The following is a 27,032-nucleotide window of genomic DNA, read 5'->3' as shown; positions in this document are numbered from 1 at the left end:
ATCCACAAGTCCTGTATTCTTTTTCCTCCTATTAAATCCTTTATTTGCTTCACTACTTTCCTTCTTTGGGGCAATTCTTCTCTGCAAAGCCAAAGAGCCAGGGCCTTTGTCACTGACCACATGTCTAGTGGTTAGGATTTGGTGCTCTCACTGCCAGGACCCTGCCTCAGTCTCTGGCTGGGAACACACGCCCCACTCCAAGCCTTATTGCTGGCACCCTAGATGAGCTGCAACACATTAAATTGACTTTACGACATACATTAATTGTTCCTAATCCCAAAACTGCTTATTTAACTTATATGCAAAGTACATGATGAGAAACGCTGGACTGGAAGAAGCACAGGCTGGAATCAGGATTGCCGGGAGAAATATCAATAATCTCTGACATGCAGATACCACCCTTATGGCAGAAAGTGAAGAGGAACTAAAAAGCCTCTTGATGAAAGTGAAAGTGGACAGAGAAAAAGTTGGCTTAAAGCTCAACATTCAGAAAACGAAGATCAAGGCATCCGGTCCCATCATTTCACAGGAAATAGATGGGGAAACAGTGGAAAGTGTCAGACTTTATTTTTGGGGGCTCCAAAATCACTGCAGATGGTGACTGCAGCCATGAAATTAAAAGACGCTTACTCCTTGAAAGGAAAGTTATGACCAACCTAGATAGCATATTGAAAAGCAGAGACATTACTTTGCCAACAAAGGTCCGTCTAGTCAAGGCTATGGTTTTTCCTGTGGTCATGTATGGATGTGAGAGTTGGACTGTGAAGAAAGCTGAGCACCGAAGAATTGATGCTTTTGAACTGTGGTGTTGGAGAAGACTCTTGAGAGTCCCTTGGACTGCAAGGAGATCCAACCAGTCCATTCTGAAGGAGATCAGCCCTGGGATTTCTATGGAAGGAATGATGCTGAAGCTGAAACTCCAGTACTTTGGCCACCTCATGAGAAGAGTTGACTCATTGGAAAAGACTCTGATGCTGGGAGGGATTGGGGGCAGGAGGAGAAGGGGACGACAGAGGATGAGATGGCTGGATGGCATCACTGACTCGACGGACGTGAGACTAAGTGAACTCCGGGAGTTGGTGATGGACAGGGAGGCCTGGTGTGCTGCGATTCATGGGGTCGCAGAGTCGGACACGACTGAGCGACTTTACTGAACTGAACTGAATCCCAAAACTCTGACCAAGATGCCTGTCAGGTTTTAAGGAGGAAAAGGACACAGTTTAAGTTTGGATATGCACACTTTTGAGGCCCTGGTTCTCAACCTTGGGCGTCCATCAAAAAAGACTGAAACATTACTGAAAATGCACACCTCCAGGTCCACTGCATATAAAGCTCTATTACATGTATTTCTATGGAAAGAACTGTAACATATTTGACATATAACAAATGAAAAGGTATGAATACTTACAGACTTAAGTTCAAAGCAGAACCACTAAGAACCACTATGTACAGGAATATGTGACAGCCTGAGATGGAATACAGGCAGAAGCTAAAAGGGCACGACCCGGGAACGTCCTGTGTTAAACCAACCAGTGCCCGTCTCCGCAGGCCTCCCCAGGCCCTCGCCGACCCAGAGGTAAGGTGGCGGGGCGACGTAAAGCGTAGGAAAGGCAGCAGCCGACATGACAGGTTGCCCAGGCCAGGCCCGCTATGCTTGCCCGCGCCGGTACCGGCCACACGCGGAACGCCTACCCACAGTGCCCCGCGGCGCGCACGCGCGCAAGCGGCCGTTCCCAGCTTGCAGCGCTGCGCGGCGGCCGAGCCGGCAGCGGGCCGCCTCTGGCAGCCCCGGGCCAGGCGCCCCCGTCCCCTGCAGCGGGGGTAAGATGGCGCTGAAGAGGATCCAAAAGGTAAGCAGTCCTTCCGTCTGAGGGCTCCTTGCGAGTCCGAAGCGTCGACTCCCGGGTGGGGGCGCCACGGCCGCCAAATGAACGGCGGCTGAGACCGAGCAGAGAACGGTAACACCTGCCAGAAGGGAGGCGGAACCGCCGCCCGCGCAGCCTTAAAAGGGTACCGCGCAGCGCGCGGGGGCGGGGCTGCGTCACGTGGGGTTAGCGTCGCGCGGGACGGGGCGGGGCCACGGAGGGTTAGCGTTCCACACGCCTTCCCCGCCTCCCATCTCGGCATCTGTGGCAAGGTGCGGGCTCATTGCACCTTGGACGCTGTGTTCCGGGCGCCTGGGCGGAGAGGTAGCGCCTGGCCTCAGAGGAAGAAGGGCATGCCCTTGTGGGGGTGTCTGGAGGGCTGGTCAGAGGAGTCGAGGCTGGAGCTGGATTCTAGGGGATGAGTACGAACTCTGCAAGTGCAGAAAAGGAATAAGGGAGTTCGCGGCCTTGGAGAGATGCCGTGGCTGGGCTTGGAGAGGGGAGAGCATGACTGGGGTTTAAGTGCCGCTGGAACAGGGGATGGGAGTGGGTGGGCAGGACTAGGGTGGGGGTATTAGGGGCAGTGCTGGGATAACTTTTTTATCCTGTAGGTAATTGGGAGTGCTTATGGGCATTTAATATATTAACTAGAATTTGGAAAATGCACAATAGGAGGAAGAAAAAGTATTTTCAGTTATGCAATATTATTTGTTTACATCGTTGTATATCTACTATCAGTCTTTTCCCTTTTCTTAAAAAAAAATTACACTTTGCATCCCGCTTTTTCACATAGCATTAAACTAGGCATTTTTCATGTAGTTAAATAGTATTCATAACTGTAGTTTTTAACATCAGCTTTCCAAAAGTATATGACCATTAATTTAGTTAATCATCACCTGTAGTGAATAAACACATGGAAATGGATGTCAGAAGGCAAAGAACTTAATCATTTCCAGCCTCCGTGTCCACATGTTTTTATAAGTTGGTTTGGTTTTTTTTTTAGACTTAGATGATATATGTTTAGTACATGCGTGGAATATATCAAGCGTTCAGTATGAATTAACGACCACTGATATTCTAAATTTTATAAGAAGTAAATAATACTGTGATAAGCATCATTGTATCGTGAGTTTGGTCAATCAGTGGTAAAGAATCCGTCTGCCAATGCAGGAGACTCTAGTTCGATCCCTGGGTTAGGAAGACCCCCTGGAGAAGGAAATGGCAACCCACTCCAATATTCTTGCCTGGAAAATCCCATGAACAGAGAAGCCTGGTGGGATATAGTCCATGGGGTCCCGAGAGTCGGCTGTGACTTGGTGACTAAAAGCAACATGGTGAGCTTAGGTTTGATTGCCTGAGGTGGGATTGCAGGATCTCTTAAGAGTATGATGTTATTCAATCGCTAAGTGCTGTCTGACTGCATCCCCACAGACTGCAGCACACCAGGCTCCTCTGTCCTCCACTATCTCCCAGAGTTTGCTCAGATTCATGTCCATTGAGTCAATGATGCTGTTTAACCATCTTATTCTCTGCTGTCCCCTTCTCCTTTTGCCTTCAGTCTTTCCCAACATCAGGGTCTTTTCCAATGAGTTGGCTCTTCACATCAAGTGGCCAAAGTATTGGAGCTTCAGCTTCAGCATCAGTACTATCAATGAATATTCAGGGTTGATTTCCTTTAGAACTGACTGGTTTGGTTTGATCTCCTTGCAGTCCAAGGGACTCTCAAGAGTCTTCTTTAGCACCACGATTCAAAAGCATCAAGGGGATGCTAAGGGTAAGGTTCATTTTTAATAAACAGCTCTCCTAAAAGTAATATGTTTAGCAAATTATTCTCTGAAAGAGGTCATCTGTTATCCTAGGACTTTGAAACAGGTGAATGATATGCTCAAATCTGTGTCGTGAAAAGAGGCTCCTGGCTCTGCTGTAGCCTGGAGTGGCCAGAGGGGGAACTGAGGGCACCGTGAACGTCCAGCAAAGCTGTCGTCCAAGTGACCAACCATGGAGCAGATGCCAAGATGGGAACTGTGCTTGGATGACATGCAAAGGGTACAATCGACAGAACTTGAAAAAGAATATGTGGTGAAAGTGAGAGAGGGGGATGCACAACATGGATAACTGATTGGATGGCAGTGTTATTGCCTGTGTTGGAAATCAGACATTTTGAGGGCAGGGAGTAAGGTGAGGGAGATAAGGGTGTAGGTTTGAACTTATATGTCTGAACATATAGACTGATAAGATTTGTAAAAAGGAGAACTAAGAGAAAGTGAAGAGAAACTAAAGAGCCTTTTGATGAAAGTGAAAGAGTTAAAAGCTGGCTTAAAATATACTGTCTAGGTTTGTCATAGCTTTTCTTCCAAGGAGCAAGCTTCTTTTAATTTCATGGCTGCAGTCACCATCTACAGTGATTTTGGAGCCCAAGAAAATAAAGTCTGTCACTGTTTCCATTGTTTCCCCATCTATTTGCCATGAAGTGATGGGACTGGATGCCATGATGTTTGTTTTTTGAATGTTGAGCTTTAAGCCAACTTTTTCACTCCCCTCATTCCCTTTAATCAAGAGGCTCTTTAGTTCTTCTTCACTTTCTGCCATAAGGGTGGTGGTATCTGCATATCTCAGGTTATTGATATTTCTCCTGGAAATTTTTTTTTTCTCCTGGCAATCTTGATTCCAGCTTACGTTTTATGCAGCCCAGTATTTTGCATGATGTACTCTGCATGTAAGTTAAATAAGCAGGGTGACAATATACAGCCTTGTACTCCTTTCCCAATTCAGAACCAGTCCATTGTTCCATGTTTGGTTCTAACTGTTGCTTCTTAACCTGCGTACAGATTTCTCAGGAGTCAGGTAAGGTGGTCTGGTATCCCCATCTTTTTAAGAGTGTTCCACAGTTTGTTGTGATCCCTGGTGGCTCAGACAGTAAAGTGTCTGTCTACAATGTGAGAGACCTGGGTTTGATCCCTGGGTTGGGAAGATTCCCTGGAGAAGGAAATGGCAACCCACTCCAGTACTCTTGGCTTGAAAATCCCATGGACGGAGGAGCTTGGTGCAGGCTACTATCCATGGGGTCACAAAGAGTCGGGCATGACTGAGCAACTTCACTTTCACCCAGTCAAAGGCTTTGACATAGTCAATAAAGCAGAAATAGATGTTTTGCTGGAACTCTTTTGCTTTTTCAATGATTGAACCAACGTTGGCAATTTGATCTCTGGTTCCTCTGCCTTTTTAAAAATGCAGCTTGAACATCTGGAAGTTCTCAGTTCATGTACTGTTGAAGCCTAGCTTGGAGAACCTTGAGCATTAATTTGCTGGCATGTGAGATGAGTGCAATTGTGTGGTAGTTTGAACATTCTTTGGCATTGCCTTTCTTAGGGATTGGAATGAAAACTGACCTTTTCCAGTCCCGTGGCCACTGCTGAGTTTTCCAAATTTGCTGACATATTGAGTGCAGCACTTTAACAGCATTGTCTTTTAGGATTTGAAATAGCTCAGCTGGAATTTCATCACCCCCACTAGCTTTGTTCAGAGTGATGCTTCCTAAGACCCACTTGACTTCACATTCCAGGATGTCTGGCTCTAGGTGAGTGATCACAGCATCGTGGTTATCTGGCTCTAACATCTTTTGCGTATAGTTCTCTGTGTATTTCTGCCACCTCTTCTTAAGCTCCTCTGCTTCTGTTAGGTCCATACCATTTCTGTCCTTTATTGTGCCCATCTTTGCATGAAATTTTCCCTTGATATCTCTGATTTTCTTGAAGAGATCTCTGGTCTTTCCCATTCTATTGTTTTCCTCTATTTCTTTGCACTGATCACTGAGAAGGGCTTTCTTATCTCTCCTTTCTATTCTTTGAAACTCTGTGTTCAGATGAATATATCTTTCCTTTTCCTTTCACTACTCTTCTTTTCTCAGCTATTTGTAAGGCATCCTCAGACAAGCATTTTGCCTTTTTGCATTTTTCTTGGGGATGATTTTGACCACTGCCTCCTGTACAATGTCACAAACCTCCGCCCATAGTTCTTCAGGCACTCTGTCTACCAGATCCAATCCCTTGAATCTGTCACTTCCACTGTATAATCATAAGGAATATGATTTAGGTCATACCTGAATGGTCTAGTGATTTTCCCTACTTTCTTCAATTTAAGTGTGAATTTGGCAATAAAGAGTTCATGATCTGAGCCACAGTCAGCTCCCAGTCTTGTTTTTGCTGACTGTATAGAGCTTCTCCATCTTCGGGTGCAAAGAATATAATCAATCTGATTTTGGTATTGACCATCTGGTGATGTCCATGTGTAGAGTCGTCTTTTGTGTTGTTGGAAGAGGGTGTTTGCTATGACCAATGCGTTCTCTTGGCAGAACTCTGTTAGCCTTTGCCCTGTTTCATTTTGTACTCCAAGGCCAAACTTGCCTGTTACTCTTGACTTCTTACTTTTGCATTCTAGTCCTCTGTGATGAAAAGGATGTCTTTTTTTCTTTTTTTTTTTGCTGTTAGCTCTAGAAAGTCTTGTAGGTCTCCATAGCACTGTTCATCTTCTTTGGCATTAGTGACTGGGGCATAGATTTGGAGTGGTTTGCCTTGGAAACAAACAGAGATCGTTCTGTCATTTTTGAGATTGCACCCAGGTGCTGCATTTTGGACTCTTGTTGACTATGAGGGCTACTCTGTTTCTTTTAAGGGATTCTTGTCCACAGTGGTAGATGTAATGATCTGACTATAAATGTTAATTGTTCTTTAGAGATAACTTGCAAAATCAGGAAAGTAGAGATAATACCATATTTACATCTACTCTAAGATGAACAGTTTTTTATATTTTCACACCTTTGAAATTGGGATGCTGCTTAAAATCACTGGCAGTATGACTGTCATTGTGTGAAAGCCATGTCACAGCAGTGTATGTTGAGGTTAAGTGCATTGTTGATGTGTTGAGTTTAATTGCTTTAAAAATGTCTCCAAAAAGATATTTTGATTTAATGCTGAAGATTAAAGCTTTTGTGAACACAGGCACAGAAACAAAACAGTGGGGAATAAATTTCATACTAATGGAATAAATGTTGCTGGAAAAGGGATTGCAGTTCTTTATTTCCATGCCAAGCTAACCAAATGCTTCATAGACCACAGAAAGGAAGATACCATGTACCCTCTAGTCAGTGAGGCTGGCTCACCTGTATTTGCTGAAGTTTGTGCAAAAGATTGTGTATTGTGGGCCTTTCTGTAAGAAAACTCCAGAAACATTCATGGAGGACTGTTTAAGAATTGCCACATCACCATTGCCTGGAATGCACAGGGGATGACTGGGAGGATACCCATGACCCAGGGTTAGTATAGACTCTAAACGAGGAGAGCCCATTCATTTATTTCACTTGTCTTCCACTCCTTTTTTGCTATGCATGAATGATTTAAAAATAAAAACATATGCCCAAGTAAGCTTTGTGTTGTTGTTGTTTAGTCACTAAGTTGTGTCTGCCTCTTTGCAACCCCATGAACTGTAGCATGCCAGGCTTCCCTGTCCTTCACTGTCTCCTGGAGTTGCTCAATCTCATGTGCATTGAGTCAGTGGTGCTATTCAACCATCTCATCATCCTCTGTTGCCTTTTTCTCCATCTGCCCTCAGTCTTTCCCAGCATCAAGATTTTTTCCAGTGAGTCAGCTCTTCTTAGCAGGTAGCCAAAGTATTGGAGCTTCAGCATTAGTCCTTCCAATGAAAGTTCAGGGTTGATTTAAAGGATTGACTGGTTTGATCTCCTTGTATTTCAAGGGACTCTCAAGAATCTTATCCAGCACCACATTTCAAAAGCATGAATTCTTCCATGCTCAGCTCTCACATCCACACATGACTACTGGAAAAACCATAGCTTTGACTTAAAGCTTAGTTTCAAATTAAAATTAAAATTTTAAGTGTAAAGAATCTCATAGGATATCACTTATATGTGGAGTTTTTTTTTTAATTATACAAAAATGAATTGATTTACAAAGTAAAAATCAGACATAGAAAACAAACTTATGGTTACCAAAGGGGAAGAGGGGATGATAAGTTAGGAGTTTGGGTTTAACAGATACACAGTATAAAATACACAAGGACCTATTGTATAACCCAGGGAACTATATTCAATATCTTGCAATAACCTATAATGGAAAAGCATCTGAAAAAGAAAAAAAAATTATAAAACTGAATCACTTTGCTGTACACCTGAAACTAACACAGCACTGTAAATCAACTATACTTAAAAAAAAAAAAAATTTAAAGATAGCAATAATACAACCCACAGAATGGAGGAAAGTATTTCTCAAATATTAACATCTGAAAAGGGATATATATCCAGAATATGTAAAAATTCTTACAATGCAAGAATAAAAGACTCCAATTAAAAAATGGAAAGAAAAGAATGCATTTGGTCTTAGTTTCATTGCCAGTGTGTTTTCTTTCTTAGTTGCCTATAAGATTGTGTCTTGCATTGAATGAGATCTTGAATTGAGTACAGCACAGTAAGAGAAATGAGTGTGTGCTATGTTTGCATCACTGTTTTCCTCTGGTAATCCACTCTACTTTAACCTTTTTCCTTTTCAAAACTCACTTATCATCAGTGTTACTTATAAAAATAAGTATTACGCAATGTTAATGTGCTTAGTCCTTTACAATTTATGAAATATTTATGCATTTATCATTTGAACCATCCCATGGTTCAAAATGCAAAAAATGCAAAAGAGTCTACAGGGAAACCTCTCCCATCCACTCCTGTCCCCAGCCACCCAGTTCCTCTTCCAAGGTGTGATTAGTGTTATTAGTTTCTTCTATACTCTTACAGTACTAGGTATCTCTATACATGCCTCATTCTTCTTATTATAGTGCTAATAATTGAATCCTCTATACAGTGTCATCCTTAATTTTTTACCAAGTACGTTTGTATACATTATAAACATTACAAAATTATAGCCAAATATTAGTGCTGGCCAGTTGGCAGGCAAATGTAATTACAACTCAACAGATAATGTATACTGAGGCCCAAAGAGGTCAAAGTTGTTTTCCCAGTGACAAAGCTGGAATTCAGACCTGGGTCTTCTGGCCTCTGTTGGGAAAGCACAGGAATGCAATATATTGGTAGACTAGTTTCTTTCAAATCACTGTTCTTCCTTGAAATGCCAGTTAGCATTTGAAACTCCTTGGTGCTAGTTGGAGTCTCTGTCAGTTGAGACCCACTTCTGGGCCTTCAGGAATCATCAACTCTTAGTAACCATTCACCACACCCTTTACAAGGTATTTGCCTTCTAGGGACAGGGAACAGCCCATGTAGATGCCTGGAGGTATGGAGAAACCTGGTGACTTGGTGGGAATTGGCCAGTTCTGCTAGCTTTCCTGCCCCCAGTTGCTCATGTGATCTCCCCAGGATTTGCCTTGGCCTCATCACAGAGCTCATTCATTCATACAGGATTGCAGAGAGTATAAACAGTCCCCTACAGAGTGGTTGTAGAGGTGTGGAAGCGCAAAGTAGAGGTAAGCAGGCAAGGGACTGTTCTGTGGAGCTTCCTGTAGGCATGCTGCATTTCTGATCATGTCCTCTGGTCCCGTCACCTGACATTAGTTGTTCCCCAAGCTCATTTCTATTGCGACAACTAGTAACACTGGGTACTTAGTGCTTATAAAGAGTAGCCTATTTAGATACATTAGATACTAGCTAAGACAGAGAAGGCAATGGCAGCCCACTCCAGTACTCTTGCCTGGAAAATCCCATGGACGGAGGAGCCTGGTAGGCTGCAGTCCATGGGGTCGCTAAGAGTCGGACACGACTGAGCGACTTCACTTTCACTTTTCACTTTCATGCCTTGGAGAAGGAAATGGCAACCCACTCCAGTGTTCTTGCCTGGAGAATCCCAGGGACGGGGGACCTGGTGGGCTGCCGTCTCTGGGGTCGCAGAGTCGGACATGACTGAAGCGACTGAGAAGCATTAGCAGCTAAGAACTGACCAGTGGTATACTAGTAGGTATTTAAAAACCAACCACTCTCTGGGATAAAACTTGGCCCTGACTTGTGGTACTTGCCGGCTTCTGTAATATAAATATTCCCACTGTGGCCAATTGTATTTGTGTGTAGGTGGGATAAGTACAGAATGGCCAGAGAGGCAGGCATTATTAGAATGATCAGCATGCCCAGAGATTACAAGGTGGGATCAGGAGGTTCTTTGTAGATGAGCTCAGTTTCAAGCATTGTTCAGGTAAGGAGGAATGTGATCAGCCAGGTTTAAACTTCATACATAATGCCCTAGACCCTGGGATTTGCCATCCTCTGAGGAGTTTCCCTGCAACCTGATGGACCATTACTTGTGCCTCTCTTTGTGCCTTCCTTCTCTTTGGAACTCCTCTGGAGACCACAAGAAGTTTACCCAGATCTGGAACCTAGGGAGAGTGAGGAGTATTAGGAAACATCCTAGTTCATACAAACTATAGTTTTTAAGTCACTGCCCAAAATCTTAGACCTTGAGGCTAATCTGGGCTAGGATGACTTTTGGGGATTATGTCCACAAGTTGTATCCTATTTAGGGAATCTAGTTATAATGTGATTCCTGTTTTCCCCCATTGGTACATAGTATAGCTGTGCTAGACTGGCTCACAAGTCCTTCATCTCCCACTTGGAGCCTTAGGACTCCCATACAACCAGTGGCAAGTAGGGCAGTAGTGGGGCAGAGAGATTGAAATACAGGAGGCCTGTCCTTGACTAGGCACTTCCTCTGGGCTAAGTGCTTCCGTTCAGAAGCTCAGAGCTAAAGCCCAGCCCCTGCCCTTCTCCACCTGAGTGGTGTTGGGGCCCTGCCCCCTTTCAGCTCTGTGACCTTGGGTAAGTAACTCAACCTCTTTACCTCTCAATTTTCTAGCTTATTAATTGGATATGGTAATACATTTTTCACACATATCTTCACAGACATGAGCAGACCCTTGTTTTCAAGGGTATTGCAGATCACTTGTTTTCATTAGCCAGGCTCACCCCCCTCCTGAAGTCTGGAAGCCCCCTCCCACTAGGAGAATGCACTTCTGGCCAAAACGTGTGGGGTGTAGAGCAGTATCCCCAGTTCACACCCTGGCTCTGAGCTCACTATTTTGTGTTCCAGGAATTAACTGACTTGCAGAGGGACCCCCCTGCCCAGTGCTCTGCAGGACCTGTGGGAGATGATTGTAAGTACTGTTCAGGGCTCCAGATCCCATGAGCCTTGCAATTAAGACCCCCAAATTTATCCATCCCTCAGTGTTTTTTTTGTTTTTTGTTTTAAGAAAACCTACCGTTGTTACTGTTGCTTTGTCTTCCTTTACTTGTGAGTAGCTTTTTCATTAGATGCATTGACTTCATAGCCCAGCTGGTCAAGATGTTGCTGGAAATCAACATTTCCCTCCATTGAGGCACAAGAAAGCCATCTGGAAAGCCAACTAAAACTTGGGGCATTGCTGGAAAAATGGTCATGAAGCTAATCATGGAAGACCTGTTGCTGTTGCACTTGGGGGTAGAACTGGAGGGTTGGTGAAGGGTGGGAAATGGGGCTAGCTCCTCGCCTCTGCGAAGGGAAGGGGCAGTTCTTTTCTCCCACTTCTGCTCCCAGGGGGAGACTGAAGGAGCTGCAGTGGGCAGCCCTCTGCCACCCTCTGTAGCCGACTGGCCGTAGGCCATGCCGCCCAACACTTGGGTATCTCAAATCTACTCTGCTATCCTATTTCACCTCTACTTTCTGAGCATCTTAGGCTCCAGGATGCTCATCCTTTACTGTGAGGCTCTAATAGCTGCATCTGAAGGAAAAATAGGCTGGAGAGGGAGAGACTGTGTAAAAAGGGGGGTGGTGCCCTTCAAGGACACCAAAGAATTAAAAACAGGTACTCAAACAGAACTCATATATCAGTGTTCATTGCACCATTGTTTATAACCCCCCATTAACAATCCCCCATTACATGCTCATTAACAAATTAATGAATAAGCAAAGTGGTATATATGTGTGTGTGTATACATATGTACACAATAGTATATTATTTAGCAATAAAAATTGATAAAGTTCTGACACATGCAATAACATGGATGAATCTTGAAAATATGCCATATAAAATAAACCAGAAACAAAAGGACAGATATTATATGATTCCATTTATATGAACTATCTAGCTAGACAAGGCAGATATAGAGACAGAAAGTAGAGTAGAGAGGTTTATAGACACTGAGAGGAGGCAGAAATGGGAAAATATTTCATGGTACAGAATTTCTGTTTGGAGTGATGGAAAAGTTTCAGAAATGGATAATGTTGGTGGTTGCACTGCATTGTGAATGCACTTAATGCCACTGACATGACACTTAAAAATGGCTTAAATGACATATTTTATGCTACATTTTTGTGTCCAACTCTTTGCAACCCCATGGAATTCTCCAGGCAAGAATACTGGAGTGGGTAGCCATTCCCTTCTCCAGAGGATCTTCCCGACCCAGGGATCAAACCTGGGTCTCTCGTGTGCAGGCAGAGGGAAGGCATATGCTACATTTTTTAAAAACTTTCACTGTGTTAAAATGCAAGAAAGAAAAATTTCACAGAGATGAAAAAAAAAAAAAAGAGGAAGTAGTCATATGTGAGGGAGAAGTCATATGTGTGTGTTCCTGCATGTTCTGTGGGCTGATGCTTAGAGGAACTGAAAGTGGGCAGACAGCTTCTGAAAATGGAGGATTCCAAAAGCTTTATGTGAGAGTTTAAATAATTCTTTAGAGCAGAACAGAAATGATTCCCATTGCATATGCAGAGTTAATAAACAAGTGTGGCTTCACCGGTTTGTTACTTGATATGTGCTGTCCTTCCAAGTGTCATAGGTCTCAGTAACATATTTCCCCCTCTTACCTCTTGCTTAAAATAATGTAAACTGGGGTTACTGAGAAGATTGAACTGGTAATGATTCAGCTTCCGCTTTCTAAAGGTACCCCTTGGTTTTCCTCTGCACCACACATTCTCACCCTTCACTGCAGCCCTGTACTGGGAAGCAGCCATCTTTATCTGAGAGTCTAGCCACTCTCCATACTCAGTACCTGAGTTTTGATGAGGTTTGCACAGTCTTGGAAACTAGCTAACTTTTTGGGGCCATTTCATGCCTGCCCTGTGAGTTAACAGCCCCTTTCCGGCATCCCTCTGCAATTTCCTTTCTCTTCCTGTCTCTTTTGGAGCCTTCTGTTCTGACTGTGCCTTTGGGTTCTGCTCAGCCCCTCAGCAGACTTCAGAGGTTAAAGTGAATGGGACCAAAGGGTCACCTGTTTGCCAGAAGGAACCACTCATATTATCTACTCCTCCCCTTCTCTGTATATTAATTATCAAAAAACATTTAATAAGGAATTCCATTCTATACTATGATTAGGAAAATGTATACTTACCAGCTAATGATTAGTATGAGTTGGAATAAAAGCAGTCAAAAGAAAAAGAAGTGACACTTTATTAGCTTAGGCAGCCTCATTGTAGATAAAAGTGTTCCCATCAGTAGCATTTCTTGAAACATTTGAAAAAGGGCAAGGGCTGCTGTGACTATCTTTGGATACCTGTAGGGGCTTGGGAAACCTCTTCTCTTGTCCCTTCTATTCCTTCCCCTCCTCATGCTGTGGCAATTTCTGGCAAGGGCAGAGTCTGTGAGATATTTGAATAGATGGCAGGAAACCCAGTACAGGACCAGGTCTGAAAATTGGGGCTGATTTCACACCCATGATGGATCCATGAGACAGAATTCCCTAGAGAATAACAGATCCCTCAGAGGTTCTCAGCACACCCCCCAGGTGGGTATATAGGCACTTTCCACAAAGACTGGACAGTGTCCTGGGAGCTTTGGAACTGAGTCATCCGCCTGCTCTAGGCCAGTCTTGCTGAGCGCACAGTAGCTTTTCTAGGGATGTGTACAGCAGTAAAAGTAGCCTGACTCCAGAGAGGGCAGCAGGCGTGACGTGCAGCAGGAGAAAGCTCTAACGCTGTAAGGAGGGACGTGGCCTGACCACCAGGTTGGTGGGAACCTGGGAGGGAAGAACACGAGGGGCTGCTCTTGGCTTGTCACCTAGTCCTGGGGATGTGTGAGAGGACACAGGTGGGAAATAGCCACTGAAGCCCCGGGCCACAGGCAGTGATTGACTCCTGGAAGAGACCCTTTGGAGAAGGCTTCAGAGTAAATAATGAAGAACTAAGGAGAAGAGAGGTTTATGAAAGTAATGTGGAAAGTGGCTAAAGCCTACCTAAGGCTTAATTCTGTGCAGAGAGAAGACTGAATTGTAGTTCACTGGCACCTGGATAGTAAAGAATTTAATTTTGTCCTTAAAATATCTGGCTTTTGTCCCTAGCCTCAGGAAGGCAATCTCTAAACTACCCTGCCTGATAGGACTGTCTGTTTAGCTGAAGGCCTTGACCCAAACCAGCAATGTGAGTTAGGTGGGGGCAGGCCACACTAGACAGACCAGCCAGCTGGTTTAAGATGGAGGTTTTGGATCATTGCCAGAGGAACTGGAGACATAGATCAGCCATGTGAATAGTCCATTAATCCATCCTGCTAACCTGATGGAGTTCCAGTAGAAACTCTGTACGCTGAGCCAGGGGTGAGCATCCCTGTAGGCAGTATTCTGTGTGTTGTCACACATCAATGCCAGGACTCCAGGGAAGAGGACAGTTGAAGGTCTACGTTTGGACTCTGCCTGTTACTTTCCCCATGAGCTCTTTCCTTAGCTGACATTGACCTCAGCCTTTCACTGTGATAAATCAGAGCTGTGAGCACAACAATCTTTCATGAGTCTGGAGTCCAATTAAATTACAGAAACCCTTATAGAAGTGGTTGGTGTCAGAAGTGAGGGCAGGCTTGTGTGTAAACAGCACCCTCTGAACAGAGCAGCTCCTCTTTGGTGGAGAGACGTGTTTGCTGGAGAGGCTTACCTTCCTGTCTCTTTTTTGTCTTGCAGTGTTCCACTGGCAAGCTACCATCATGGGCCCGGTAGGTAGCAGCTGCTGAGCACAGCCCTTGCTTTGCCTGTTGTGCCTCTTGCACTTGTACTAATCTGCTTTCGGTGTCTCATCCTCCAGAATGACAGTCCTTACCAAGGAGGCGTTTTCTTCCTGACCATCCACTTCCCTACCGATTATCCTTTCAAGCCCCCAAAGGTGAGGACAGGGGACAGGGACAGTGTGTGATGAAGTCACTGGTACAGAAAGCTGCACCTGGGGCTTTTCCCAGGGGCCCTTATCCACCACCAGGAGTACAGCTTTCCAGGAATTAAACTCTGGACTTTCAGGACTCACTCTTCATGTGAGCAAGGGCTGGCGTGGTGAGGGCTTCCTACTGAAGCCATGTTTTCAGGGGTGTTCCTTGTCGGGTGGCTGAGTTAAGATGTGTCTCAGGCTCCAGCTCCCTTCTCTGGAGTCCCTTTTAGTCTAGGACAGGACTTCTCAGCCCCTGCCCCAGGGACACTGAGATTTTTGTGGTAATAAAGCCTGAGATGGGAGGTGAGGAGAGGATTGCTTCTAGTATCTAGTGGAGGCCAGGAATGCTGCTCAGCATCCTGAATTGCACAGGATGGCCCTGAATGTTCACAGGTGGAGAGATGATGGCCTAGGACCCTGGCACGTCACCTCCTTCCTGCACCTGGAGGAGTCCTGCCTTCATGAGATTCATAGTCCCGTGCGGGAGAAGTTTAGTATGAGAGCTACACCATGCTGAGGAAAAGCGCAGAGCAGGAAAGTGGGATAGGACAGTGAGGGCAGGTGGTGGTGGGATCACCCTGAGCATGGAAAGGGTCACAGGGAACTGGAGGGCAAGCCTTTGGGGGTGGGAACGATGACCCCAAGGGGACCCACGGTGTGCAGTCAGTTGCTCTGCTGTGGTGAGAGGCTGGGTAGGGCAGAGACTGGTTGTTATGGCAATGCAGGTGGCATGTTCCAAGGTGAGCCAACAGCACAGGCAGATGTGGTCACACAGCAGTGATTGTATGTTATTCGTATCATTTTTAACATATTTTTATCTTTCTGATTGAAAAATTGATAAAAGTGGGTTATTTTAAAAATTAGAGCATATGGAGAACTAACTAATACACAGATGGAAATCAGTCTATTTATAAACCTATCCCCAGAGAATATCACAGCTAATAGCCCTACCGATTATCCTTTCAAGCCCCCAAGGGTGAGGACAGGGGATAGGGACAATGTACATTCGTCCAGGGTTTTGCTTCATATACCAATATATATTTTAATTCTTATTTTTAAAATAAAATGGTCAGTTCTGGTTGTGAATGAGGAAACTGAGGCTTTGAATGGGCACTCCCATTTCCTGAAAATGGTGTGGCTTATAGTGGAGGGTGGGACTTGAAGCCAGATGTGTCATCCTATTTTTTGGTAACTAATTATTTTAAATTAATTTTAGACCTAGAAAAAGGTTGCAAAAATAGTACAGACTTTCCATATATGCCTTGTCAAGCTTTCCCTGAAGTCAGCATCTTACTTTATTGAAGTCCAAGTATAAATCCAGGAAGTCAGTGTTGGCCACATGCTCAGAGCTAAACTGATGGCCTTACTTTTTTACCAGTTTTCCTCGTGTTCTAGGACCCTGCACTGTATTTATTGTCTTGTCTCCTCCATCTCCACAGTCTGTAACAGAACCTCCATTTCCTCTGGTCTTTCATGACCTTGATGCTCTTGAGAGGTAATGATCATTGTCAGAGTCCCCCGCCCCATTTGGGGTTTGTGTGCTGTTTTCTTAGGATTGACCTAAGGTTTTGCATTTTAGCAAGACTTACACAGAAGTCTTGAATCTGTGCCAGGGCCCCCTGTCTCAGGGTTTGTGATGTGTCTTACTGCCCTGAGGTTGACCTTAATGGCTCAGTTAAAGTCAGACCTTTCACCCCTGTGTGCACATTCTATCTAAGCCATGAGAAGAAGCCCCTCTGGGCTTCCCAGCCCACAGCTCTTCTTGGTCATTGCCACCAGATGCCATTGGTGCCTCCATATTTTAAATCAGAGTTAAATGTGGTTAAGATTCTGGAGACTTTGCCAGCTTTTAACGAAGAAGACTGGGTTGTGCTGGGCACAGGGGGACAGATAGTAAAATACCTCTTTTAAGTATAACTGTTATTTCAGGGGTTTGGTTGAAAAAGCATGTTTCATGGTCTTGAATCTACCCCACTCTCCCATTTCCCTGTTGAGATTTGCTGCAGTGTCTTGTAAAGTAGCATCTTATACCCTTCATTCGTGTGTAAGTTGCTGCTGATATTTTTAAAAATAAACAGATAGGATATAATCCTGTATGTCTGTTGGGCATTTTCAGGATTCCTGATTGCCCAAGGACAAAGTAAAAGCAGCGCCTATTATTAGAAACTGAAGTCAGCCCTGTGAGTTGGATTTACTGTAACAAGGAGAGTTGTGTGCCAAAATGTTGTGTCTTCTACAATAGAAGAGTTTCTGTCTTTTTAAAAATCTCCTTTCCACAGGAGAACAAGATAAAATAAGATTGCTGTTTGGGCAAGAATTTTCTGGGTCTATGGGGGGAATCTGGCAAGGTTGCATGATCTTCTCTACAGGAGATAATAAAGAATAAGGCAAATATTTAGTGCCTGAGTCACTTTGGAAGTTTGATGCTTCCTGGAAAAAAGTGAAAGTGTTAGTCGCTCAGTCATGTCCAACTCTATACAGTCCATGGACTGTAGCCTGCCAGACTCCTCTGTCCATGGGATTCTCCAGGCAAGACTACTACAGTGGGTATACTGGATCTTCCCTCCCAGGGACTGTCAGGAAGTCTCCTGCATTCCAGGCAGATTCTTTACCCTTTGAGCCACCAGGGAAACCCTTCCTGGAAAAAGTCATTTGGTAACAGATGCTGAGCCTCACATACACAGCCTTCCTTCTCCTCATATTCTGAAGTGAGTTGTTTTAAAATGAAACCAACAAAAAAAAAATCCTGTTTTATTATAAACCATTTCAGGCATGTAAAGTATTGTAGATAATCATATAATGGATGCCTACGTATTCATCATCTGGCTTAAGAACTCCATTATTCAAGAAGACTTCTGAGTCCTGGCCATTGCTCTTCTTGTTAGCCCTCAGAGCACACTATTCTGGGAGAGATGGTGTCAGTCCCCGCGTCTAGTTCAAGAGCCCAGCAGGGAATGGGTTGGGGAACTTCTCCTCCAGGTGCACCCTCCTGTATCCCATTCTGGTTTGGAATAATGCCCAGCTCACCCAGGATTGTGCAGGGCCAGGTATATCCCAGTAGTGGTCATTTCCACCTTACTTGGTTCATTTTCCAGACAGATAAACAATCTAGAATGTCCCTGTGGTCTGTCTGACTTGAGGTCTCTCATCTCTGCAGGTTGTTTTCACAACCAAAATTTATCATCCCAACATCAACAGCAACGGCAGCATCTGCCTTGACATCCTGCGGTCCCAGTGGTCTCCAGCACTGACTGTGTCAAAAGGTAAAAAGGTAGATGTGTACACTAGGTTCTGATGCTGTGAGTGCCTGTCTCATGCCCGTCTCTGTCACAGCTGTGTTTCTACCCCCACACTCCTGAGAGCAAATTCAGGCTCCGGGGAAGCAGCCACAGTCCTAGCCCGTGGTCACAGCTGGAGGGGAGGAGGCCGAAGTGGTGCTTTCCCCACCCCCACCGTGTCCCCCTGGATCTGTTGCAGCAGGGTGCTCCAGCCAGACTGTTGCACGGGTGCAAAAGAAAATATTGATCCTATTTATACTTTTGATCTAAAAATAAAAAAGGCAAATAGTAAATATTACATTGCCTCTTCCATTCTCTCATTTATTCATTTATGCAACATGGATTGTGAACCAGCCCTGAGTGAAGAGGACACAGGGCCTGCGCTCTGCGCGAGGGTGAAGAAACCAGTCTAAACTGGGCTTAAAGGATGCAGATATTCCTTCCCAACTAAGACAGACTGAACATGGTTGTATGAATACTGAGACTTGAACAAAGAAGGTGTGAGTTACCTGTCAGTGGAGTGAGTAAGGTGGTAAAAAAAGCAGCCGGGGTACCAGAGCCCAACAAACCGAGTGGAGTGTGAGGCAGTGCAGGTGGCAGAGCTTTAGCAGCAGGGGGTGGGCTACAAGGCACCAGGACAGCTGACCGGAGCAGGCTCTTTGAGACTGGGTGGTAAATCTACAGGGAAAGCTGCCCACTCCCATGTGCTGGTGCAGATGCCGTGGAGGCAGAGCTGACTCCAGTACTCAGGCCTCCAGGAGACAACTCCACACTGGGGGCCTGCTCCTCTCTGAGCTGAATCCTCACCCCACTGCCTAGCATGCCTTTGGATGTGGGGGGTCAGGACACTCTCTAAGAAAGTAGGGAGAGGAAATCAGAATGGCCAGGAGTAGGCACTTGAATGTGGAAGGAAGGAAGAAATTAGCCCTCTCATGACACATCCTTTGAGCTCAGAACAGCAGGAGAGTTGAATAGCTTTAAAAAGACAAATCATCCCTCAATCATAGTGTACCTGGTTTACCATAGTTTAACTGTGGTCAAGGCTTGGATAGATTCACTGAGGCAAGGATGATACTTGTTTGGGGTGGTACAGAGGGTTCCAGAGCAAATCTAGGATTGACAATGCATTTAGCCTAGACCCTAACAATCCCAGCAGCACCGCTTCCTCAGCCTCCAACCACAGCCCTGGTGGGAGTGTCCTCACAGGTCCAGAGCAGAACTGAGAGTGTAGGGCAGTGCGCGTTTGCTTGGCAGTCACACAGACCTGATTCTGAATCTTGTTTTTACCCATTTGGTGGGTGTTCCAAGTCTGTAACCTTGGACAGGTCACCAGAATCTTCTGAGTTCTGGTTTCTTTAATAGTGAACAGGGCCCCTGGGACCAAACAACAAAGATACATGGCACGGAGCCAAAGAACTTCTGAGATCAGGAAAGGGAGGCCAGACGTGCCCTAGAGCAGATGTAGGTGGGACACCACAGGGTACAGTTGCTGTTCACCTGGTAGATGGACAAAGTAAATACATTCATGACTCTTGGGGTATCAGAATCATTTTGATGGGATGTTGAAGAGAAAATAATTGCTCTGTCAACAGAGAGTTCAAGTTGAGGGGCTCACTGGACCTGGGGTGACCTGGGAGCCTTGTGACTGCAGTTGACTCATTGTTTCTTTTCTTTCCAGTTCTCTTATCCATCTGTTCTCTGCTCTGCGACCCCAACCCTGATGACCCTCTCGTGCCAGAAATAGCCCATACCTACAAGGCTGATAGAGAGAAGTATGTGTCTTCTTTGGATTGCCTTTGGGCCCCAGCTGCTCCAGGTAGCTCCCAGAAATACCCTAAGCTGGTGCTTCCAGGCCAACAAGGTTTTCCCATGGACATCATCCTGCCCATTCTGAGCTGGGCTGAGACTCCTGCCTCTCTCACTAACATATCCTTTGACTCTGAGGAGGGAGAAGAAGATAAAAGCAGTTTTCCCTCCTGTTATAGCTCATTAGCTGCCATTACTGAATCCTAAAATATTATTGCCAAACCTGCCCTTGAGGCCAATAATATCAGTGGTCAGCCAACAATGGACTCAGAAGAATCTGACAGCAAGAAAATTCTGGATTAAAATACAAGGATTTTATCACAAGATAATGGGGTGTCTGCTCAGATATGCCCAGGGTGAGGCCAAGGCTGATTGAGGTGGGAAACACTGCTGTGCTCAGTTTGCTAGATGAGGCTAAGAAGTAAGCAGTGTGTTCCTGATTTATTGACAGACCCTCACTGCTAACTCTGATTACCAGACTCATAACTGTAGAATTCTGACTCATGTGGCCAGACACAACTGTGTGCACTGTAGCCTGAGCAGATGTCTGTGGCTGCTGGGGCAGGTACATTGTGTGAAAACCTCTGAGCGTTGACAGCACTGTGAGAAAGAGCCAGACATGGCAGGGCCCCAGGCATCAGCAGTGGCAGCCCTGTGAGCAGCTCTGGGCAGGAGCAGGGTGCAGAGGGTGGAGTTGCTGGCTTTTAAAAGAACTCTCCAGTAGGTCTTTTAGTTCATTGTTTCTCTTCTATTTAAAGAGATTGGAATGGAATGTGCTATTTCCAGCATATATTTCTTGAAACCTTTATAGAGCTCATTATTTCCCTCATTTCAATTCTCCTGTATGAAAAAGTGATTTTTAATTGACGAGATCTTAATTTGTATTTATTTCAACACTTATTATGATATATTTTAGATATACTAGAAGTGATTCTCTTCACTGTCTCCTCTGGTTACATAGCTCTCTTACAGTGTCATGGCACCAGGTTTCATTACAGTAATGTGGATAAATGCACATATTCTCAATGGGCACCAAACCTGCTCTGTGGCTGCCAGTGGTGGCACTGACTCACACTCTGGTGGCCAGATTCATGGAGCCCATGTGCTGGATACGAGGGACTGTCCCAAGCTGACCTCTGTGTATCTCTTCCTGATCCAAATGCATCCATGTTGAAAGACAAGAGAGAGGGAGGGAGGAGGTCTATTATGCTCTTAAATATTCCACAGCAGATCGTTGTGAAGAACTACTAGGACTCACCAAGCTCGGGATTGTGGCCGTGAATGACATGTTCCTGCTCCAGGTGGTCTACTTCATTCATTCATCCGTCTTAGGCATTTGATGAGAAGCAACAGCATTTCTCCTGTATCAGTTCTTTTCTCTACTGCGCGTTGAAACGAAGTGACCTTTATGAATTAGGGTGTCACTTCCTCTGCTTTTTTCTTCCAGGTACAACAGACTAGCAAGAGAATGGACACAGAAATATGCTATGTAAGTGCCTCAGAGGTTTTACAGGAGACATTGTCCAAGAGAAGCTGAGCTGAGCTGTTGGCTGAGCCACTCACAGAGCGTCATCTCTTCTGCAAACAAATGCTGATTACCCACTTTCTCCAACCACAGCATGTTGGTACCACTCTCAGCCATCATGGTTTTGACAACGTCATGTCTCTGGTGCCAGATCAGTAGTCACTGTTGTGATCTGCAGCCTTCCTGGCTACATTGGAATCGGTCCCTCCACCCCAACTCACTGCTCACCTGTTCGGGGGACCTGTGTGCCTCCCCTGCCTGGCCTCACTTTAGGCGGCATCGCTTACCATGGCGCCACACAGGGGCCCCAGTCTGGCCCCTTACCACGTGCTCTTTGTCTTTTAGAACTCAGTGCCCAGGGAGGAGCGGGCAGGCTTTCCTCACATCGTGTCTGCCACAAACCACATCCTGAGGACTCTCACCTCATCCCAGGAGTTCTGGGAATTGGAAACAGTGTCACTGGGAAGTGGAGGCCTTGCCCCACAGCTCCCACCAGTCTTCCTCGGCAGTGCCACGTGCTGGCACTCTCCTCCCACACCAAGAAGCTGTAAATAGAAAGTCAGGATATAAAGCACATAACATGCCATGAGAGATGACTGTCCTTTTAGAAGCAAGAACAAAATTATGAAACCTGAAAAGATTGGGGTTATGCTTTTCTATCTGATGAGATTTTCACCACCCCTACCTCCTCCCACTCTGAGCCTACATAAAGTCAAAGTGTGAGCCATTCACTGAACACAACACAGGGAGAGAGGGGAACTGTTAAATGTAAATAAAAATGTAATGTACTCATAACCCTAAATGATAACTGACATTTAAGTCTCTTTTTTTTTCCAGGCAGAACAGAAGATACGGAAACTTTTAACAGGTAGCCCATCGGGTAACTGGCCTCCTCTCTTAAGTTTCTGATGTAACACATTTCAAGAGCTGCCTTTAGAGTTCAGAGGTTTGAGATTAGGTTAGTGAGGAGAAGGGTAGTAAAGGGATTATTCTAATTGAACCTCCAAAGAGAGGAGGAAAATTGAGGGACTTCACATCTCTAAACATCCAATTTGGCCTAGTCTTTTCTAAGTGGTTTTCAAAGCTAGTCCACTCCCAGAACAGCCCTATGAGAATAATGTTTGGGTAAGTAGGACCAGGAAGTGGAGAAACACTAAAATTCTTCAACCAGATGGCCAGGTCTGTGGAGTTTGGAAGGAGGCCTGCAGACCTTGCACCTGGGCTGACCATGTGAGCCTGACCTGCTCCAGAAACTCTGAAGTTGTAGCACAGCTTCACTGGGATTAGTCACCACCACTTCCTTAGCAAAGCAGACAGCAGTCTGAGCCTGGTCTGCATTTACTTTACGGGGGCCCGCATTTAGGATCCTCAGTTACAGGGCTGCTTTCTGTGTTCCATGGGACCCATTCCCTGATTTGTACCATGGTGAGGATTTGCCCTGTTAATTTTTTCTCTCTTTGCTACCCCTTGGGTCTTTACTTAAACAAAATGATAAACTTCAGGTGTCCCCTGGGAACACTGCCATCACACAACTCTGCCATTTCAGACAGTGGCCATAATGCTCCTTGAACCAAATATAACAAAGTATGGGAAGGTGGGACAGATTCAAATTTCAGAGACAAGTCAGAAGAATATCCAGGCCCAAGTTGGTGTTGAGTTGGAGGGTGTCATTTTCAGCCTTTCAAGCATAATAGGTTTGACTCCCCAGAAGCTCATGAATTTTCTCTGTCTAGTTAAAATTTTCCCAAGCCTGCTATCTCTGTTGGAGATAATGCAGTAGAAAAAGTAAAATTATCCTTTGGGATCCCCACTATGAATTACGATTCACCCTTTGCTTGATTTGCACTCCGTACTTGGACAGCCCTTTACTTGTGCCAGGCCAAGTGATAGACAGGCCAGCACAGTGATGTTCTGCAGGCCTGTCCCTGGCAAGTTCCTTGGACTCCGTACCCCTGAGAAACTTGCTTTTCAAGCCTTCCAGGGCTCAGGTCAGCCTGAAGGACAGGCATCTTAAGTTGAAACCCTTATTTTAAAATGCATTGTGTGCAGGCAGCTCCCAGTTATCACACAGGTGTAGATATCATGTTTCCAAGGTGAGTCCCAGGTCAGTAACTTAACAGCAGATCTAAAAATCTAACTGTGCAGTGATACTGTGTTTTCTCCATGGGCCAGAGATAGCAGGGAATTGCATGATCTTAAGCAATTAATCCAACAGGAACAAATGACTTAACTGTGGCCAATAGTGTCTCAGTTTGCTGGATGGAGCTGTGATCTTGATCCTTTGGCAGACTACAGGAAGACCCAAGAGTTCCAAGAATATAGCAAAGGGTCAAAATCTCCCGACAAGGGATTAAAACACCAGAACACCCATGTCCAATGGGCCTGGCAGCTCACAGCTGACCCATGTGTCAGCACCATGGGATCCCACACCACCTGACCACAGAGGCTCAAGGATGGGCAGGTTTCTGTCTCTCAAATTCAGGACAAAGTATCCTAAAGTGATAAAGAGGTGCTTGTGAGACTGATCAACAGAGCTCCTGGCCGGAAGGCCTGTTCTAGTAGAGGCAGAGAAAGCCTTGGGAGCAGCACGGGCCACCTGTCCCTTTGCCCTCGCCTACCCCCTCTTCTGTGCCTCTGTTCCTCCAGCTCTTCTCACTGTGACACATGCTTCCTCCCTGGCAGCACTGGTTGAATGAGGATTAGATCTAGCCATGAAAGCTAGTCTGAGAAAGAGGATGGCTTACCAGTGTTACCAACCTGAGTCCTTGGACTCTAATCAATAGAAACTGATAAGAGATCAGACAAGAAATTTAGGCAAGGCTTTACTGGAACTCACACTGCAGCAGTGGGGAGTAAGAACAAGTGAACCGGTGCCCTTGCTTGACCCCTGCAGGTGGCAGGGCAAGCTGGTCCCTTAAATGAGGTTGAGGGTGGGGTGGACCAGTGGGTCAGGTTGGAAGGGTGGCTTGGGTGGTCTGCCAGCCCACATGGCGGTGCTATGTGCTCCCCGTACCTCAGAAATGACAGTTGGGTTTTGGTCTTTTTGTATTAGTCAGAATTGACCCCAACTGTGCATTCATCAAGTTATTTTTAGTCCCTTATAGTTTCTTTGTGTTCTGTTGCTCAAGGAGCTGTTTGTCCAGGTGCCAGCACTCCAGTAAAGGGACCCAGGCCCCAACCTATCTCACCAGCACCCTCACAACAGCAGCCTGGTGCCATGCAGGCAGGCATGCACACTGGCTCCCTCAGGCCTGGTGATCTTCCCAGCCAGTCTTCTGGCCTCATCATGACCACCATTGGGGTTTCTTTTCTGTTGGCAGAGGGATTTTATTAAAAACAAAACTAAAAGCCACAGAAAATCTGCACAACCTCTCTCAAACCAAATAGTGGTTTCTTGATTTTCCTAAAAACTGTCACATCTCCATATTACCCCATCTCCACCGCACTTCTCCCAGGCTCCTAATCCTTACCTTCAGATAGGCCCACTTGAGCTGTCCAGCTCCCTGCAACAGAGCTTACCTCTGGGTGCACAGGCTTGACTGGGCTCCACTTTAGGAGGTAATGACAGAATTGCCCTCACAGAGCCTGCATCTCACCCATGCTGCCCACCCCACCACCACCAGCCACCACAGTAGCTCAAGGGGCTAGTCACGGGGCATGTCCATCACCACTGGCTAGTCATTACTTTCTATTGACTTTAGGTGGCTTTATCCAAGCAATGAATGAGCACTTGCCAAGTGCAAGGTGTGAAGAGGAGGGGAAAGGAAAAGAATTATACAAAGAAAATGTGGTTGCTTTCTGGGAGTTCACTGGAACTACACAGGCCTCAGGACGGAGCTGAAACTAGGGTAGGACCTGATGGATGGATAGGAAGGAGGGTCCTACAGGCAAAGGACTGTGTTCCCCAACAAGCACAGCACATTCTGGGACCTCACTCAGCAACCTGGCAACACTCCCACACATGGCCCTTCTGAAATTGGGGCCCTGTTACCTTCTTGGTGGCACAGGGCTCACCTTTCTGGAGAATCACTGAAGGCAGAGGAGTGCAGGATGAACAGCAATTTTCATATTAAGTGGATGGCATAGTTCATATAAGCTGGTGTGTAAAACCATTTTGCACCATAGACTCCCAGGGAAACAAGCACATCACTGGGCCAGGGGCTTTGTAGGGGCAAGGACACGGGCACAGAGCTACATCTGTCCCTCCATCCACATGAAGAAAGGAACAAAATGACATTAGGCCTGGGCCCAGCCTCATCTCAAATCTTGTTCCCAGGAGCAATAATGACCTGGCCAGGGCCCTAGAAGGCCAGGCATGCTCAATGGGCAAAATGATCTACCAGCTGCAGAAATAAGGATGTAGATGGAGGCATGGGCTGTAAAGTTGGGGGTGGCAGAGGCAAGGGTTGAAAGGCTAACTACCCATCTGAGGGAACTTGGCTAGTTCTTCTTTCTGTGTCAAATATCCAGCAGTAGGAATAACCTGGTGGTCCAGTGGTTAGCAGTCTGTGCTTCCACTGTAAGGGTCACAGGTTCAATCCGTAGTCGGGAAACTATGATCCCACATGCCATGTGACCAGAAGCAAGCTCAGGACACCATCCTGGAACAGGAGGAACTAACAATAACCTGTCAACATCTTTGGGTTTCAAATGTTGGCAGAGTTGTAGTTAAACTGCAAAATCCCCATCACCTGTACCTTCTGTTCCCTTTGAACCTAAAATTTCTGCTGACTCCTTGCTGTGAGCCCATCTGTCTACAGCAGGGAGCTTGGCTGATGCACACATGTCTCCAGGTCTTTGAGGTCAAGGCTTCAGTAAGACTTGAGAAGCTAGAAGCCCTCACAGCAAGAGCTATGTGAGCAGCAAGTGTGCCCTCTCTGTAAAGGGTTAGGATGGCAGGAAAGAGCACTGCTTCTCCTGAAGGAGGCAGTTTTGCCCTTTCTGTGAGACACCACATACTGACTTGTGGCAGCCCCTCATAGCCAAGCCTTAAATGACAAGCAGACCACATTGGCCATTCCCTACCTGCAGGCCTGAGTCACAGATCAAGCTCAGGATTGCAGCCTTCCCACCTTTCTACCCTTGACTGCTTACCCTCTGTTTAAATCATAACAGGGATTCAACTAGAAAGGTTTGGGGTTTTTTTTTGTTTTGTTTTTAATCTCTCAAGATGTGAAGTATTTGCTTACTGGATTCTACTTACCATGCAGCATAAATAAGTTTTCTTTTTAGGGCAGGAAAACCAATGATTTCTTTTCCCCCTTTCTGTAGTAATATGGCCATGTGTGGCTGGAGCATAGAGATGTAATCCTGGTGGTTTTTAAGAAAATTATTTTCTTGCTAATTGACACTTCTGTGGATGAAGACTTTGAATAAAAACCTATTATTTTCTACC

General features: G+C 45.5%; 1 protein-coding gene across 8 annotated transcripts; it reads left to right on the top strand.

The window, feature by feature from the left end:
- Window positions 1-1,620: 1,620 nt before the first annotated feature.
- On the top strand, window positions 1,621-27,032 carry UBE2D4 (ubiquitin conjugating enzyme E2 D4). Of its 8 annotated transcripts, XM_070360058.1 has the most exons (11): window positions 1,834-1,850; window positions 3,576-3,639; window positions 3,725-3,911; window positions 10,961-11,024; window positions 14,791-14,822; window positions 14,912-14,989; window positions 18,186-18,291; window positions 19,985-20,078; window positions 21,560-21,601; window positions 22,475-22,505; window positions 24,766-27,032. In XM_070360058.1, the coding sequence occupies exons 3-10, from the start codon at window positions 3,864-3,866 to the stop codon at window positions 22,500-22,502; spliced, it is 492 nt and encodes a 163-aa protein (XP_070216159.1). In that variant the 5' UTR covers window positions 1,834-1,850; window positions 3,576-3,639; window positions 3,725-3,863; the 3' UTR covers window positions 22,503-22,505; window positions 24,766-27,032. The 8 variants fall into 8 exon arrangements, 6 of the variants coding, with proteins under 6 accessions (XP_070216158.1, XP_070216157.1, XP_070216156.1 ...); XM_070360059.1 differs by lacking the exon at window positions 3,725-3,911 and having other exon boundaries at window positions 1,802-1,850; XR_011462007.1 differs by lacking the exons at window positions 3,576-3,639; window positions 3,725-3,911 and having other exon boundaries at window positions 1,621-1,850; window positions 19,985-20,122; window positions 25,339-27,032.

The sequence above is a fragment of the Bos mutus genome, chromosome 22 (assembly GCF_027580195.1).
Source record: "Bos mutus isolate GX-2022 chromosome 22, NWIPB_WYAK_1.1, whole genome shotgun sequence".
Classification (NCBI taxonomy): Eukaryota; Metazoa; Chordata; class Mammalia; order Artiodactyla; family Bovidae; genus Bos; species Bos mutus.
Note: the sequence above shows the minus strand (reverse complement) of the source record. Positions and strands in the feature narration are given on the sequence as shown.